The following is a 17,556-nucleotide window of genomic DNA, read 5'->3' as shown; positions in this document are numbered from 1 at the left end:
CTTAAAATATAGTTTCCCAGACGTCATAAAATATTTGACGACCACAACATTTCATTAAAATTTATTTGCTAAGTAAATGGCAGAAGACATAGTGGTTTATACTATTACGACTAAAAACCCTGAGTCATATAATTCTATAACAACAAACTTACAAAGTCCTCAAGGACGATATTGTAAACTAACCTTAAACACAATGACGACTAAAGCTTGTTTTGCTCTTTTGACACCAGAAGATTTTATTGTTGTGAATGGTAAAAAATACTCCTTTGAAGATACTTACTCAGATATACCACCAACAGGTTTTGTTGACTTATTTAATACTTTAAGGACGGATGTAACATGTGCTGCAACTAGAGCAGGTTTCATTATGTTTGGATGTCCGACTGAGTTTACTATAAACGATATGAGCTATAATACAAAACTTATTTCTGGTTTTTACTACCAACAGTTTCCTATAACAGGAAAAGGTGTCATACAAGAATGTCTATTCCATTGACATTAAGCACACCAATCTTATATATTGTTTCAAACTTAGGTTCAAAGTGTTATTCGAATGTCGACAGAAACTACTATGACCAAAAGATACTCATGCGTATAAACAACACTTTCTCTGCTGGTTTGCCTATTGTTCATTCGAATGCAGAGTTTTCAGCTTTAGTAAACTCAAACACTTTAGCAAACATAAACTTAACCTTAGTTGACGCAAACTTTGTTCCTGTAAAACTTTTATGTCCTATGTATTTGTCAATGACGGCAGAAAGTTTCGAATTGGAAGATGCAACTGGTGAAAGTATTGTATTACAAGAACAACTTCAACAACAAATAGCTCAAGAACAACAAATGGAACAAATAGCTCAAGAATAAAAAAAAATATTTTTTTTATTTTATTTGAAATGTACGCTGAGTTTGTTGGAGAAGACCGTTGGGAAACTTGTTTGTTAGATGAGAAATATGAAATTCACTGTTGTGAGTCATTTGAAGTCAGAAACAAAAAGACAAAAAGAGTTTTAAGCGAATGGGAGCAAAATAAAGGATATGCTAGGATGAAGATGAGTGGAAACACTATTTAAAACATGTTGTCATTGCAACTCATTTTATACCGAACCCTAACAATCTACCTCTTGTAGACCATATAAACCGTATAAGAAACGACAATAGACTTGAAAACTTACGTTGGGTTACTCGTTCTGAAAACAATAAGAACAAAAAGCAAATTTAGAGATATTGTATTCGAATTTGTCGACGAACTAGAAGATGAAGCAATTGAAATTATAGACTATGGCAAGCATACGTTTGAGTTTTACTACTATAGCGAAGAACAAGACTCTTTCTACTTTTATACCGGCGTAAACTATAGGAAATTACAAGTATGTTTTACTAAGGATGGCTATGCTTATGTAAACACTAGAGATACAGATGGAAAATACGTTAAAATACTTCTTAACAAATTCAAGAAGCTATATGGCATACCATTTTAAAACGTTTTAAAAAAAAATATTTTTTTATCCGATAGAAAAGATGACGAAATATATTTCAGTCAACAAGTACATGACAGAAGTCAAAGATAAGTTAGCTCCATTCACATATTTGAATGTTTACTTCTACCATTTTGAAAAGTCTACATTTGACAAAGTTTGGAACATCGAACCAGTTAAGTTTGCTATTGTGACTAAAAATGGTGCGAAATTTTGAAGACTTAGACATAGAAGGTTTGTTAGCAGTCAAAGAAAATTTGACAGAAGGTTTTCAAACCTTAAAGAAGGCAAAGCATACAACTTGTTATACCTTATGAACCAAAGAAAGCAGACGACTATGAATATTATGAGTCTAAGATAGTTGAAGTTCAAGGTAAATTGGGTAAAAAGATTTAGAGTCTAAGCCAGTGTTTGCTCTAAAGAGGAAGAGAACATTGACATTGACCCAGAAATGTTCTAAAAATAAAATTTTATTTTTACATGTCATATCTCACCTTCTCTGGAACTGGCTCTGGTTCTTTCTTCTCTTCTTCTACTTTCTTCTCTTCTACTTTTTTCTCTTTCTTTCCTTTCTTCTTCTTCTTCTCTGGTGGAGTTATGTCAAACTTCTCAGAACCATATTTATGTAAAAGTTCTTTGTCCTTTAATAGCTCATCTATTCTGTTTTCTATTTCATCTTCAAGAACAGCGCATGTGTCTTCTTTGCATTCTAAGAACTTTTGTTGGACTTCATCTTTCCAATCGGCGTCATCTCTGTCAACAAGTCTGTCATTGACAAATTTTAAGACTTCTCTGCTTAATGTTTTATGGTTCTTGTCATATTCCCAGAAACAGAACTTTAGAACAAATTCACCTTTCTTGTTTACACTATGTAAGATTTTATGGTCGACAGATGTTTTAGAGTCAAAAAGCTTGTCTCGAATATAGATAGCGAAATCACTAGACATTTTCTAAAAGATAAAAATTTTAATTTTTCTAAAAATATGTTAGAAAAAAAGTTTGCTGACATTGACAAAAAATTTGAGAATGTTTTAAATAAGAACAAGAGGAAGTTGGAAAATGCTCAGATAAAACCCATACATGACAAGTTCCTATTTGCTCAGAATGGTATAACAGGTCTAATCGCACCACCTGGGTCGGGTAAGACTTTCACTTATCTTAAAATGGCTGCACAACAACAAGAACTAGATGAGAAGAACCCATTCTATGAGTTAGTAGTCATTTGTTCGACTTCTGGTCAATTCGATCAAACCGTCAATTCGTTCAAAGATATTATAAAGAAGTCTAAGTTAGTATGTATAAAGGATACTGAGTTGTTAGATTGGATAAAGAAGTACCAAAGAAGAGTTTTGAAGTATAATGCTATAAATGAGTATATAAATTCTAAGTTCAAAGACCCAAATGAGGAAATGCAGAGAATATTAGAGAAGAAACACTTCAGAAACAAACAGAAAGAGATAGAATACATTTCGAAGAAATTGCAATCTTACGATTGGAAGACTTACCCTCATAGATGTCTTCTTATCTTAGATGACTTTGCTTCTCATCCTTTGTTAAAGAACAGAGAACAAGATATGTGTCGAATTCTTAAGAAGCTCAGACACTTTAACATCTCAGTTGTCATTTGTGTACAGACAGCAAAGAGTTTAAGTAAAGATGTTAAAAGAATACTTACTGACATTATACTTTTCCCTGGATTGTCCGAAGACGATTTCATGGAACTTATGAAAAAGTCCATGGCAGGTAAGTTTGACAGACATGAACTATGGGAGAAGTACAAAGTCATACAAGACCCTCATACTTCTTTCAGAATTCATATCTACGCAAACAAAGTTCAAATTGTAAAAAGTCAATAAAAATAAAGAGTTTAGTCTTAGTCTGTTGTGGTTCTGCAGCTTTCGGTTCTTCTGGCTTTGGAATGGACTCGGTTGGTGGTACGTCGGACATTGTCTTGAAACAATAAAAGACTTGTCTTGAAAAAGTAAAAGACTTGTCTTGAAAAAGTAAAAGACTTGTCTTGAAAAAGTAAAAGACTTGTCTTGAAAAAGTAAAAGACTTGTCTTGAAAAAGTAAAAGACTTGTCTTGAAAAAGTAAAAGACTTGTCTTGAAAAAGTGAAAGACTTGTCTTGAAAAAGTACGGGTATCGTCTGAAATCAAGACCACTGTTCTCAAATTTGAGAACTTTACACCAAAAAATTTCTTGAAAAATAACGGGTCTTGTCTTGAAAAAGTAAAAGACTTGTCTTGAAAAAGTAAAAGACTTGTCTTGAAAAAGTAAAAGACTTGTCTTGAAAAAGTAAAAGACTTGTCTTGAAAAAGTAAAAGACTTGTCTTGAAACAATAAAAGACTTGTCTTGAAAAAGTAAAAGACTTGTCTTGAAACAATGACCGACATAGACCCAGCAGATGAGGCAATTTACCATCTAGAGCTACCTGAGCCATCTGAAGTCAAGCGTAAAAATAAATGGTTCATTTACTCTACTTGTTTGAAGTTGTCAAAATACTCTGTTATTTTTTCTTTCAGTAGCGGTAAGTCTTCTTTGAAGGTAAAAATTGTACAACCTTTCATATCATAGTGTGTTTGAGGTAACGTATCTTGAACTATCTGTTTAACATCTTCATTTGGGGTCATTGAAATCGGTAAGTTTTCGCGATAGAACCAATTTCTGTCAGATTTGTAAATCTTAGCAAGGTCGTAAAAGCTTTTGTTGTTTCTTCTGACTAAATGCAACATAACCATATCTTTATCTTCTTCATTTTCCATCTCTTCAGTATAAATCATATACTTATAGTTCTTTTCCTTTCCTTTTGGTACCGAAACGTGGTAATTCTTTTCTGTATGTTTTTGTCTTTTGCTTCAAGCTTGTTCTCTAGCTCTTCACGTTCTTGTCTATGAATTTCATCTAACATCATGAAAATATAACAAGCGTAACGAGGTGAAGCCCACATTGCTACAGCATTTACTAAAAGTCTATGAACATAATATCCTTTCAAACTATTTGGCAAATTTTTACGATTTTCGTACGGAATCTCGTTCCTCGGTTTTCCGAGGAACGCAAACATATGAGGAAATTCTTCTAAAAGTTCTTTTGCCTGCTGGTTTTCAAACAATGATATGCTTGCTTTGTAGAACGAAGAGCTGTCAAAATACTTTGCATTTGGTACATATCGTCTTTGACCGAACGAATGAGACGTAACTGTTTGTTATATTGTATGTACTCGTATTCTTCACTTATGGCTTCATGAACGATAGCAGTTGTTGTGTTCTCTGTTGTTGTCATATCTGTCTTTACATACAAAATAAAAAAAATATTTTATAAAAAATTAGCGTTATTTTTTATTTTCACAAAAGACCAAAAATAAACGCTTTACATGTATTTTTCAGCAACTTCGTCAAGAAGTCTGTAAATATACCATGCATAACGAGGAGAAGCCCACATTGCCTATTGAACTAACTAGGAACTTATGAACATATATACCTTTTAGATGCAATGGTAAGTTTTGTCTGTCTTGGTACATCTTTTAAGTTCTACATGTTCGAACTCACTCAAAAGTTCATGAGTGCTATTTAATTCAAACCAGTCTTGTGGTTTCTTAGTGTCTGGAGCAAAACATGCTGTCAAAATACTTTGCATTTGGTACATGTCATCTTTGACCGAACGAATGAGACGGAGTTGTTTGTTATATTGTATGTACTCGTATTCTTCATTTATGGCTTCATGAACGATAGCAGTTGTTGTGTTCTCTGTTGTTGTCATTTCTGTCTTTACATACAAAATAAAAAAAATATTTTATAAAAAATTAGCGTTATTTCCTGACTTTCACAAAAGACCAAAAATAAACGCTTTACATGTATTTTTCAGCAACTTCGTCAAATAATTTTATAGCTTTATTTATCTCATCTACTTCAAACGTTTCTTTACCTTTTATGGGAGCACCATACATTTTCTCAAACTTTTCAAGTAGTTCTGTTTCAGCAGCTCTCATATCGTTAACGAACACAACCTTGACTCTATTGACTGTACTGTCATATCTTTGAGTTATATTATATGTTCTTCCTATCTTATATCTCTTTGTATTGAAGTCCTTCGGTTTCTGAACGATGTAAAGTAAGCCTTCACTGCAACGTTCCGTATCGAATGAACCATATGTTATGAAGTTATATCCAACAACTGGTCTAACCATAACAAAACTATTGGTATAAGACTTTTGTCTATAAGATATGCTGTAGTTCCATAGAATCTTACCGATATCATAAGCTTAGGATTTCTTGTCAAAATTTTCTGAGTAGAAGCAATTTTAACCCAGTCGTGGGATGTTTTCTTTCCAGATGGAGATATAATGTCTGACAAAGAATATTTGTTGTATTTCTTTGAGTATCTTACGTTTAAATCACCTATTCTAACCACTTTGGTGTCATTGTCTATCTTTCTAACTGTTTCAAACTCAATGTTTAACATATCTGTCTTTACATACAAAATAAAAAAATAAATAAAAATAAAACTAACTTTATTTTTTCTGTCTTAAGGAAATTCATGATTTTCATATGGAATCTCTTCTCTCAGTTTCCGAGGGAAGCAAGCATATGCCATTTTACTCAGATTTTTGTGCTGAATTCAATAAAAATATATTTTAGGTGAAGAGGTGAGATTTCACCTCTTTTTTCACCTGTTTTTTTCACCTCATGAATTTTCATGATTTCATCGTAAAATGTTTTGTCAAAACTTCTTCGTAATGAGCGTAAATGACCCAAAAATATATTTTAGGTGAAGAGGTGAGATTTCACCTCTTTTTTCACCTCTTTTTTCACCTGTTATTTTATAAGCGTTTTACATGAATTGTATGATGTATATTTGAAATCCTAAACAATTTCGTAGCTTCTATTTCTTCTGTCAGTACATCGAATGTTTTAACGATACCGAAAGTTTCTTTATACTTCTTCTTGACGTCAGATAGAAGGAAATCTTCTGCTGTTGGATAGTTTTTATTAAGAAATGTCAACATATCCATTTTATCTTCTGCTGGCTTTTCTGCTTCTTTCTTTAAGTCTGCATAGTCGTTTCGCATTCTTTCTATCTCTTTGACTGAGTAGTTATATTTCCTCATTGCTGCTTTACATTTTGAACATTGTGGGTTCATTTTAGCATTGTACATTGAAACCTTACCTGCTAAAACAACTAAGGCGTCAATTGCTCTCTTCATCTCGAACATAGCGGGTCTTATTTGTTCGTTCCATACTTTACCTCTTTTATCTTTATCTCTTATTTCCCAAACACATTTTGCAACTAACGAAACAAAGTTGTCGTAGGTCTTAAATTCTTCAGATTTGTATATGTCAGAGATGTTCTTATATACCATATCGCAATCTTTGTCCATGACTTTGTGGTTGCAATGAAATCCAAGAAACTCATAGTTTACCTTTCGTATGAACTTCTTTATTTCTACTGAGTCAGTCAGTCCGACTTCTATTTCATCGAATTCTGGAATAGTAAGCTTTTGTTGTTGTATTTCAGGCAATTTGGGTAAATGGTCAATAATATCCTGCATTTCATAAAGATATTCTTCATCTGTTTCATCTTTTGCAGTGCAATCTAAATCTCCTTGGAGAAGTTCTTGCTTTATCTTCTGGATTTCTGTTTCGAAAGTATATGAAGAAGGAATGAAGCTTTTCATCTCTACTAACATTGAAGTTGGGTTCATGACTAACGAGTTTGGTGCTGTTGTTGCTAACATGTTCTTACAATAAAAATAAAAAAATATTTTTTTAAAAAAACTAACTTTATTTTTTATTTCGGGAAAATTCATGAGGTGAAAAAACAGGTGAAAAAAGAGGTGAAATCTCACCTCTTCACCTAAAATATATTTTTGGGTCATTTACGCTCATTACGATGAAGTTTCGACAAAACATTTACGTTCATGTTTGACAAAACATTTACGATGAAATCATGAAAATTCATGAGGTGAAAAAACAGGTGAAAAAAGAGGTGAAATCTCACCTCTTCACCTAAAATATATTTTTGTCGAAAAAAAATGGTTCATTTACTCACAATATTTTTGTACAAAACGACCCCAAACTTTTAACTTCTTTTCTGCAGCTTCTAATGTTATCTTAGCGAGTTCATATTCTCTAAATTCTCTCTTTAAATCTTCTTGTTCCATTGGTCTAGTTCGTATGGAGAATCTCTATAACCAGAACATATCTCACGTTCATGTTCTATTTGTTTTTCATGCATTTTTCTAACTTCTTCTTCAAACAAAGGTTTTGCATTCTCTACTGTATCTTCAAGTTCTTCTTCATCTAACTTCTCATGAACTTTCTTGTCTATGGAGTCCATAATTTTTTCCAACTGCTATACAATATTTTGGAGAAGCCCACATTGCAATATAGTTTACAAGTCTTGGGTCTACATACATTCCTCTAACCTGTTTGATTTCATCAGAAATTCCTGCATGAATTTTGTATAAAAAGCAACCCGCCGTTTTCCGCGGGTTGGTATATTCTTCACAAAATGCCTTAAAATACTCTTCCCAGGACTTATTTTCCAACAACCTTCTAAAGTCTTTCCTAAACTGCTGACACATCTTTGTTGCATTTATATAACCATCCTTGTCTCTACGTAAGACTTCAATACCGTTGTAAGTGCCTTTTGTGAATGTTTCGCCATTAGATTTGTTCGTGAACGTTTTTGCTTCGACTGACATTTCTGTTCTTACAATAAAAATAAAAAATATTTTTGAGTGGTACGTCGGACATTCGTTTGTGGCTTAACCGTCGGACATTGTCTTGAAACAATAAAAGACTTGTCTTGAAAAAGTAAAAGACTTGTCTTGAAAAAGTAAAAGACTTGTCTTGAAAAAGTAAAAGACTTGTCTTGAAAAAGTAAAAGACTTGTCTTGAAAAAGTAAAAGACTTGTCTTGAAAAAGTAAAAGACTTGTCTTGAAACAATAAAAGACTTGTCTTGAAAAAGTAAAAGACTTGTCTTGAAACAATGACGACATAGACCCAGCAGATGAGGCAATCTACCTTATAGAGATAAATGAGCTAGTTAGGAACTACACATTTAAATTCAAATTCGAATAAAAATTTTTTATTTCATGCAATGTTTAACTATTTCACCATCTTCTTTAACACCCCAGTACTTACGCTTGGAGAGAACATGAACTTCGGAAAATACCTTATCTAGCTTAAAACAGCCCATCTTCTCACCGACCATACCCATTTCAATGAGTTTGTTGTATCCTTCTTCGTTCGTCATGAGTGCGTCAATGTTCTCATAGTAAACCACAACTTTGGATTTGACCTCAGAGAAGAATTTGTTGTAGTTGTCAAGGACTGCTTTTGCGAACTGAGGGTAAGACCAATGTTCGACAATAGGTTTTACTGTGGTTACTAAGCCATTTTGACCTTGAGTGAATTCGTACTTCAAAACAAAAGGGGAGAACCTTTCAACAAAGTTGTCGACCTTCTCATAATGTTTACTCTTCATCTCTTGAGGTTTCTTAATGGAATATCCCCATGTCGAATTCATAAGCAATTTGATTGTCATTGCAAGTTTGGGGTTTGAAGCTTTCCTAATATCATAGAGTTTGTTGTATGACTTTTCCAACTGTATAGTTCCTTCCTGGGAACTCACCGTCTTCGTTTGGAATTCCAGTCGGGATATATTGGACGAACCTCATGTATGCAGCGTTAAGGTCGACATAGTATATCTTTTCGTTTGAGTCGAACTTGTCGCAACCAATGGGTCCAGTTCGTGGAAATTCAAGTGAGTCTCTTATCTTCTGAGAAACTTCTCCTGTTATCTCATAAACATCGTCGAAGCAACCTGTTTCATATAAAACCTTCTGACCTAACTCAGATGCTCTCCAATACAATTTGACGTCGATTGGATGCCTCAATGGAAGTTTGTTTATAGCATCTTGAAGTTCTTGCAACCTCATTGGAAGTTCTTCTGGTTCAGGTTGGTATCCGAACAATCCAACTCCTTTTGGAACTGTGTACTTCTTTTGTACTAGAACTTTGTCTGGAACAACTTTTGGTCTTGCTAACAGTGAAAAGTTTGTTTCGTCTTTTGGTACAAAACTTTCTGTCAGCTTGTCATCTGGAATTGGTTCCAACAAACCTTTCTCGAAAAGAATGTTTACAGCTCTGACAATGTTGCACTTGCCTTTTCCGAACATAAGACTTTCGTTCAACATGAAGTGGTTGTGGACAATTGCAATCTTCAACCATGGTAAGTCTTTGTCAACAACATAGTCGTCATGTGAAGAACCTTTCTCAGTCGGAATGTTGACTCGGATATTCACATTTGCCAACGGTGCAATTTTAGCCAATTGACCTCTGAGCATGTACCTTGTCTTCACACATGACTCAAGATACTTCATCTTCTCATCTGTAACAAGACCAGAGTTCCTGAGACATGTAAGAATACAAGGTTCATTGACAATTGTTTCAATTGAATTGTAAATTCCATACCTTGTCAAGTCAATGTCAGACTTATTTATGAACGGGAAGTATCCAGCATGTTGTCTGACTGCTTGAGGGTTAGGTTGGTACCATTCGAACTTCACGCTTACAATTCCTTCAATTGCATTCAAAATATCTGAGTCGGAGTCAACCATTTGTTCTCTCTTTGTAGTCTTGAAAGCGTCAAGAAGCATTGCAGCTGTTGTGACATTGCCATGTGCATAGTAAATGTGACCGTCCAAATCTGTTACGGTTAGTCTGAGATTGTATCCTTTCTTATTTCCGTCTTGTATGGCAGCAAGTACTCCCATGAAGCCTTCTTTGTTCTTTCCTTCGTCAAAGTTTACTGTAAAGGTTCGACCAGATGTAATTTGACTTCTAACTTCACGATACTTTTCATATGCATATCTTGTTCTTTCCATGGGAGCATGTGCGTCTTCACCTTTTCCTTTTTTCCTTCTCAAAGGATGCAATTGTTCGTCATGTTTCCAGTAGAATCTGGCAAAGCCGTCGTGTCCTTCAACTTGAGGTTCACTAACATCGAAAGGTATATCCATAAGACGCTCTTCTTCTAACCTCTCTAATCTGTTTGGATAATTTGCGCGTGCTGTTTCCAAGTCCATTTCGTAGCGAAGACCAGACAATTTGTCATAGACTTTTATGGGTCTTCCCTTCCTATATTTAAACTTCTTTGAAACTTTCCAACCATATCTTTCTAACTCTGCTTTTATTCTAGCAGACCTTCTATCCATTCTATACGGGGGCATTTTTATAAAAATAAAAAAATGTTTTTTCTTTACTTAACATAGCCACCAGCTACCAGAAGTCTTTGACGCCAACCCATACCAGCTAATGAAGGTTGACTTGGTTTAGTCTCCAGACTAAACTTTGGTTTTGGTTTATCTTCAGTTTTTGGCTCCCCTTCTTCTATCGGTCTTTCGTCACTTTTCGGTTCACCTGACTTTACTTCACTTGCAGGTATGGTTGTGTCGTCAACATCTTCGTAAATATCATATGCCATTTGTTTTTGTTTTCCTTTCAACTTTTTGTGTTTGTTGTAAAGTTTAGAATATTTCGACTCTAAGTCAATGAGATGTTCTATAATGAACTGTTCGTCAGTGAAGTAAACTTTTCCATCTGCTGTCTCTTTAGTTCCTTCAGACTTCAATATTTTATTTGTGAGAGTCTGTTTTCTTTTTTGAGATACTAGCCGTTCCATTTCTATGAAAAGTGACTTTGTAGTTAGGGTTTGTATTTCCAGACCTGGCACTTTCTATTATTGAATTTTTTTCTTCATCTGTAAGTTCTTTGACAGGTTTTGACAATGGTTCTGAACTTTTGTTTTTGTGGTGTCAAATCTACCGTTTCAACTTCTTCGGTCATTTCATCTCAGTAAAAAATTTTAGTTTGTTTTGTTTTCAACTGGTTGTTTAGGTTTTTTAAGTCGGTCTAAAACTTCCTGAGGTATAGGAAGAACTTGACAAACACGTGGTTGTGTAACTGCTGGAAGCCGACAAATCCATCTTGAGCCCATTTGTCTCAATGCTGTATTGTTCATTTCATCTCAGTAAAAAACTTTACATTCCCCACGTTTGAGGCGGTTGAGGTTGGTTATTGTTTACCCATTGTTGTGCATGGTTATATCCTCTGTTAAAGAATCTTTCACCTTGGTCCATATAGTGTCCTGCTTGGTTATAGTAGTCATTTGCTTTGTTATAATAGTTTCCTGCTTGTCTTCCTACATTGTCCATCCATCCTTGAACTTTTCCTCTTGTTTTCAGGATTTGGAATAAGATTTGCTGCATCTCGTGCTACATCCCAACCTTTCTGTACAGTTTGTATAATAGGTTGTGCTTTCTCTTTAAGTATACCTAATGTACTCAAAATCTTCCTTCCAATTCCAAACGCACCTCTGGCTATTGTTCCCACTGCGGGTAAAAATCTGGATGCAACTCCTGCTAATGCGCCAAATAAACCCATTTCTTATAGGGTAAAAAATGACGAATCCAAACAAGGACCCCTATGTTTCTAAGGCAACAAAGAAAGCACTCATGATAAAAATCTTTAGTTCAACACCAAATGCTTGGTTTATGGATATCTTGGAAAACATTCCGAGGTATAGAGAAAGATGGACCACCATACTGGCTAATATTTGTCGGTCAAAACACAAGATACTGTGAAGCCATACCATTACAGTCCAAAAATATTTTAGATGTGAAAACTGCTTTGACAATATTCGTTGACAAATACCATCCAACAAAACTGACATCTGACTGTGAAAGTTCTTTCAAATCAGACGATATTAAAAAACTATCTGCGTTCAAAAAATGTAAACCAATATTTCATTGTCGACCAAAACCATTCTGCTCTTGGTGTCATTGACAGTTGTATAAAAATCTTAAGAGACTTAAACCAACCACAAGGTGGTGAAGCAAATGAAATGTCATATGACGACAAGTATAGACACTTCTCCATGGCAAAGATGAGACAAGTTTTAAATATTTACAATAACCGTAAACAAAAAGGTTTGGGAAACCACTCCCCCGAAGAAATGAAAAACAACCCTGACTTAGAGAAAGACTATATATTTAATAGTTTAGTCAAAAGAGACAAACAAGAAAGAATGCCAGGCTTCAAACTTAAGAAAGGTGACAAAGTAAAAATAGAAATACCTAAACGCGACCCATATGAAAATACTATTGACTATGACAACAATGGGAACTCGACAGGTACTCGCATTCGTGTTCGTAAAAATAGAAGAAAGTATACAAGAGAATATTATGAAGTTTTAGGCAAACATGGCAAAATGTACAGACTGCAAGCAGAAGATAAAACGACTATTGTCAGACCTCGTTTCAAACTTGTCAAAGTTCAAGGTGGTATACTTTCAAAGACAGTTCCTAACAAATATAAGACAACTCCTGACGAATATGCTAAAGAAGTTGAAAATGACGACTAAGCAATTCTATACCATGCGTAAACTGTCATGTAAGGTGGCATGTAGTCTTTACTCTGTCCCGTTGTTTGCGTATACCCTGAAACGAAATGTGTATGGTCTCCTCCTACCTCAGTGTTATCCAAGTAACAATTTATAGCAAACTGAACGTTGTCTTTAACATCATATCCTTTACCTTTTGTCATTCCTGTCCAATCCCAATATTTATGCCTATGCCCACCTTCTCGAGATGTAGTTAAACTTACGTAGTGACTGTGTGCAGGTAAATTTTCACCTGAAATCGTTTTACTTCCACCTGTTTCCTTTGAAGAGTTTGCACAATACAAAAACCTGTCGACTATTTGAGTCCAAGTTCCGAGACCAAGTACTACTTCTGGTCTGGTTGAGTTCATTGACGTGTAAATAGAACCTATAGGATATAGTGTTTGAAGTATTTCTGTCTTTAACATTTGAAGCTCTGTTTTGTCAGCTTTTTTATCATATAAATCTTGAGCAGTGAATTTAACTTTTTTTTCATCCTCCATGACATAGACATTTCTACATCTAATGTATTTCATCGTCGTTATGTCATCCTCCGATGTTAAACCTTGTGGAAAGTTAGGAGGTTTCCAATCTAATACATCCCCACCAGCTCCTTCAACCGTTCCTTCAATATTTTCTATACCAACAGTTGCGAAGAAATCGTGTGTATGTCCAACGTCACTTTTCCTGTTTAAGGTTTCTTGTAAGTTTGTAATATTTGCAATGGTATGTGTATGAGTCTTTTTAGAATATTCTTTGTCAGCTCTTGTCACTTCACTTGACATTTTATTGTCAACATATGTTTTATCCGCTTTGTCATCTAACATTGCTGGTAGTTCATCTACGTCATAGATGTTATGTGTATGATGTTTTTGTGGGTATGTTCTATCTGTCCATGCGAGAATATAGTCTCTTGTTGCATCTACATACTCTTTGTCAGCTTTGTTGTCAATATCTGCCTTCAAAAGAAGTTCATCTATAGGTTTCTCGTTTAAAGTTCTTTTTGTTGGATTTATACAAACAGTATGGTTCTTACTGTCTTGAAACAGAAACTCGTCTGTTAAAGGGTTTAATGTCAGTTTTAAGTTTCCTTCTTTCAATGACTCAGATATCTTAGAATAGTTTGAAAAGTTTGTTGTGTTCTTATTTAGAGCTTGCAAAATGAGTTGTCGGTTGTGTTGTATTTCTCTCATAGACGCTGTTTCTTTCGACATTTTTATTCTAGATAAAATATGCTTTCAATAGAAAAAGAAAATTCAAGAGTTGCTACAACTAAACCATTAGATGAACTTTTTACGAATGTCGGTCAAAAGTTTGAGACAGAGACCGTAAAGCATGAAGGCTATCGTTTTGACTACCCACTAAGATGGTTAAGAGACCCATCTGTCACAAAAGCTATTGGCTTTCGTAGAATGAAGTTCATTTCAGAAGCCATACATGGTTTCCCATTTACGGTCGCTTTTGAAGTTCGATACTATAACAAAGAAAAACGTACGTATGAGAAATTTGAACAGGGAAAACTTTTACAAGTGAATTTGCTTGTAAACTTAGAAACAACTCTTCAAGCTTTTCAAGAAAAAATAAACGATATCTATCTCGAATATGCAAACCAGTATAACATTGACGAAGGAGAATACCATCTCGATATTATATATGACAGGAAAAATGCAACTGTTAAATTCAATAGAATAGAAGACCTTGGAGAAGACGTTTATATTTCTACAAAATATAACAACTTGGCATGGTATAGATTTTTGAGGATGTTAAATCAGCCTGCAGAATATCCAGTACACCCGAACTTTTATGAAGTCGAAAACCCTAATGGAACATATGAAAATGTTTTCGACTCAGATGCTATTATAGTTCATGCTTCATTTTCTGGTGCACAAAACTCTTTTTTATGCTTGGCAAATGACTTTTACGAAAAACCTACAAAGCTATACGAACCACCAAGTGGAAGTATTTCAGACTTTCAAGTATGGTTTACTACAGATGGAAGAAAGAGAATAATTCCATTATACCACGCGTTTTACTTAGAACTTAGTTTCATATACAACTACTATCGAACGGTAAAAATATAATTTTAATACGGTTGAGGTGTTGGATTTGGTTGCCAACTAGACTGTGGTGCAGGTTCAGGCTGTTGTATAACAGGAGCTTGTTCTTCTGGTTCAGGGTCTTTAGGTATAATACCAACAAACTGACCTACTCTTTTACCAATATTTTTGATACCGTTCCATACTCCTCTTCCGACAGATTTTATTCCATTCCATATACCTCTTCCAACATTTCGAAAGAAGTTTCCAATACTACTGAAGAAACCCATTTTACTATATGTAAAAATCTAATGTCCACCTAGTCTCTTACGTTTCCTGTTGAGTTCCATAGCATTCTTTAACTGGAGCTCATACATTCTATTTCTCCTCTGGTAGAAAACATACTCTGGGTCAACTCCTGTGTTCGCGTCATCTGCATAGAGTTGTTTATATCCCACTTCGGGGTTTGTATAAAACTCTTTCCATCTCATATTTGCATACCATGGTGGCAAACCTAACGCAGCGTCATTTGACATGGCAGTTTGCATTTGTACATCTGTTGGCACTTGACCATAGTTTGCCATTGCAGTTTGTATTCTAACTTCATTTGGAATATTCTCTGGGTTTGGTTGTCCAGGTTGCTGTGCATTCGCTAAGTTCTGTGAGTCCATTTAATATTAGATAAAAATATCTCTTACGAGTACATATGCTGAACATTTGCAGGCATTGGTTCATCTTCATATTCTCTATATCTTTCTGCCACGTCAAATAAGTAAATGACACAATGGAAAAAACCTAAAACAAGTAGTCCTATTTCAAACCACATTTACTTACTAGTAAAATTTCTTTGTTATGACACTTTCTCCGGTTTATAGGACCTCTCTCATATTCTATCTTATCGTATCTAAACTCATAGTCATGTATGTCCTCTAACCATCTCATGACACTTTCCAAACCACTTTTATCGGATGTAAAGTAAAAGCATGGATGGTTATGTAAAACGTCTAAAGTTTCTAAAGAGTCTCTCAAAGTCCAGTCTACTTGGTATTGAAAATCCCATGTGTTATAGAACGGCGGGTCCACTATAAAGAAAACATTTTCCTTGTCTTTATATTTTTCATACAACTCTGTCCAATGACATCTCACAAACTCTATACCCTCAATATATTTTTCTATGTCCTCTTTGAAAACATTTGTATAGTTAAGATATAAAACTTTTGACATAAGTGTTTCAATGTCATGAACTCTTATAGCACCACTATATAATAGTCTAGCAGATATACTATTCCAGTCTATATATTCTGCTTTTTTCAAAACCTCTCTCACAATATTTTTCTTATCTAATGGTATACGTTCCATCTTACCTATAGGTATCTTTTCTTTTAACTCTTTCAATATATTGTTTGTGTCTGGTATATGTTTGAGACGGTCCATATAGTTGTCGAAGTCATTGCATATAATCTTTGAGTCTGGGAATATTGTATGACATAAATGGGATATATAGAAACTTCCACCGAACAAATCTACAAATGTTAGACCATTCGGTAGTTTCTTAAGTTCTCTCAATATAATATCTTTACATTTACTCTTATTTCCAAAGAACGGTAACGGTGGTTTTGTAAAATTCATTTTATATATATAATAAAAATGTTTTTTCCTGAAAAGTGACAGATGTTTATTGTGACTTCTTCGTAAAGACTTTGTTGAGATTTCTTCGTAAAGACTTTGTTGAGATTTCTTCGTAAAGACTTTGTTGAGATTTCTTCGTAAATGACCCAAAAATATATTTTAGGTGAAGAGGTGAGATTTCACCTCTTTTTTCACCTCATTTCTCACCTCTTGAATTTTCATGAATTTCTTCGTAAAGACTTTGTTAAGACTTCTTCATCTAATTTCTCATGAACTTTCTTGTCTATGTTTTGTCAAGATTTCATCGTAAAGACTTTGTTGAGATTTCTTCGTAAATGACCCTAGTAGTATATTTTTGGTGTAAATTTCATGATTTTCGAGAGGGTGAAAAATTAGGTGAAAAAACAGGTGAAATCTCACCTCTTCACCTAAAATATATTTTTGGTGTAAATTTCATGAAAATTCAACGGGTGAAAAATTAGGTGAAAAAACAGGTGAAATCTCACCTCTTCACCTAAACATTATTTTTGGTGTAAATTTCATGAAAATTCAACGGGTGAAAAAAGAGGTGAAAAAACAGGTGAAATCTCACCTCTTCACCTAAACATTATTTTTGGTTCATTTACACTCGTTACGAAGAAGTCTTGACAAAGTCTTTACGAAGAAGTCTTGACAAAGTCTTTACGATGAAGTCTTGACAAAGTCTTTACGATGAAGTCTTGACAAAGTCTTTACGATGAAGTCTTGACAAAGTCTTTACGATGAAATCATGACAAATTCACGAGGTGAAAAAAGAGGTGAAAAAACAGGTGAAATCTCACCTCTTCACCTAAACATTATTTTTGGTTCATTTACACTCGTTACGAAGAAGTCTTGACAAAACATTTACGAAGAAGTCTTGACAAAACATTTACGAAGAAGTCTTGACAAAACATTTACGAAGAAGTCTTGACAAAACATTTACGAAGAA

General features: G+C 34.3%; 9 protein-coding genes and 4 pseudogenes across 13 annotated transcripts, besides 1 other annotated feature; 3 read left to right on the top strand and 10 right to left on the bottom strand.

Annotated features, from left to right (window-relative positions):
- Nucleotides 1–17,556: part of a mobile genetic element that runs on past both edges of the window.
- Nucleotides 589–864, top strand: TVAGG3_0453550 (uncharacterized protein; the record flags this gene model as incomplete). The annotated part of the gene is made up of 1 exon (XM_051234724.1): nucleotides 589–864. The coding sequence occupies one exon, from the start codon at nucleotides 589–591 to the stop codon at nucleotides 862–864; it is 276 nt and encodes a 91-aa protein (XP_051104454.1).
- On the bottom strand, nucleotides 1,952–2,422 carry TVAGG3_0453540 (uncharacterized protein; the record flags this gene model as incomplete). Its single annotated transcript, XM_051234723.1, has 1 exon — nucleotides 1,952–2,422. The coding sequence occupies one exon, from the start codon at nucleotides 2,420–2,422 to the stop codon at nucleotides 1,952–1,954; it is 471 nt and encodes a 156-aa protein (XP_051104453.1).
- Nucleotides 2,459–3,331, top strand: TVAGG3_0453530 (protein of unknown function, DUF4106 family; the record flags this gene model as incomplete). Its single annotated transcript, XM_051234722.1, has 1 exon — nucleotides 2,459–3,331. The coding sequence occupies one exon, from the start codon at nucleotides 2,459–2,461 to the stop codon at nucleotides 3,329–3,331; it is 873 nt and encodes a 290-aa protein (XP_051104452.1).
- On the bottom strand, nucleotides 3,950–4,643 carry TVAGG3_0453520 (annotated as a pseudogene). The gene has a single exon. A coding segment is annotated over exon 1 (694 nt).
- On the bottom strand, nucleotides 6,295–6,852 carry TVAGG3_0453510 (organellar and viral DNA polymerase type B; the record flags this gene model as incomplete). Its single annotated transcript, XM_051234721.1, has 1 exon — nucleotides 6,295–6,852. The coding sequence occupies one exon, from the start codon at nucleotides 6,850–6,852 to the stop codon at nucleotides 6,295–6,297; it is 558 nt and encodes a 185-aa protein (XP_051104451.1).
- TVAGG3_0453500 lies at nucleotides 7,516–8,178 on the bottom strand (annotated as a pseudogene). Its single transcript has one exon. A coding segment is annotated over exon 1 (663 nt).
- On the bottom strand, nucleotides 8,566–9,601 carry TVAGG3_0453490 (annotated as a pseudogene). Its single transcript has one exon. A coding segment is annotated over exon 1 (1,036 nt).
- TVAGG3_0453480 (uncharacterized protein) lies at nucleotides 10,333–10,696 on the bottom strand (the record flags this gene model as incomplete). The annotated part of the gene is made up of 1 exon (XM_051234720.1): nucleotides 10,333–10,696. A coding segment is annotated over one exon (364 nt), but the record flags the coding sequence as incomplete, so codon positions are not given.
- On the bottom strand, nucleotides 10,741–11,327 carry TVAGG3_0453470 (annotated as a pseudogene). The gene has a single exon. A coding segment is annotated over exon 1 (587 nt).
- Nucleotides 11,347–11,502, bottom strand: TVAGG3_0453460 (uncharacterized protein; the record flags this gene model as incomplete). Its single annotated transcript, XM_051234719.1, has 1 exon — nucleotides 11,347–11,502. The coding sequence occupies one exon, from the start codon at nucleotides 11,500–11,502 to the stop codon at nucleotides 11,347–11,349; it is 156 nt and encodes a 51-aa protein (XP_051104449.1).
- Nucleotides 12,385–12,903, top strand: TVAGG3_0453450 (uncharacterized protein; the record flags this gene model as incomplete). Its single annotated transcript, XM_051234718.1, has 1 exon — nucleotides 12,385–12,903. One exon carries the CDS (start codon nucleotides 12,385–12,387, stop codon nucleotides 12,901–12,903), a length of 519 nt encoding a protein of 172 aa, XP_051104448.1.
- TVAGG3_0453440 (uncharacterized protein) lies at nucleotides 15,266–15,628 on the bottom strand (the record flags this gene model as incomplete). The annotated part of the gene is made up of 1 exon (XM_051234717.1): nucleotides 15,266–15,628. One exon carries the CDS (start codon nucleotides 15,626–15,628, stop codon nucleotides 15,266–15,268), a length of 363 nt encoding a protein of 120 aa, XP_051104447.1.
- On the bottom strand, nucleotides 15,768–16,586 carry TVAGG3_0453430 (phage tail repeat-like family; the record flags this gene model as incomplete). Its single annotated transcript, XM_051234716.1, has 1 exon — nucleotides 15,768–16,586. The coding sequence occupies one exon, from the start codon at nucleotides 16,584–16,586 to the stop codon at nucleotides 15,768–15,770; it is 819 nt and encodes a 272-aa protein (XP_051104446.1).

This window comes from Trichomonas vaginalis, chromosome V (assembly GCF_026262505.1).
Source record: "Trichomonas vaginalis G3 chromosome V, whole genome shotgun sequence".
NCBI lineage: Eukaryota > Parabasalia > Trichomonadida > Trichomonadidae > Trichomonas > Trichomonas vaginalis.
Note: the sequence above shows the minus strand (reverse complement) of the source record. Positions and strands in the feature narration are given on the sequence as shown.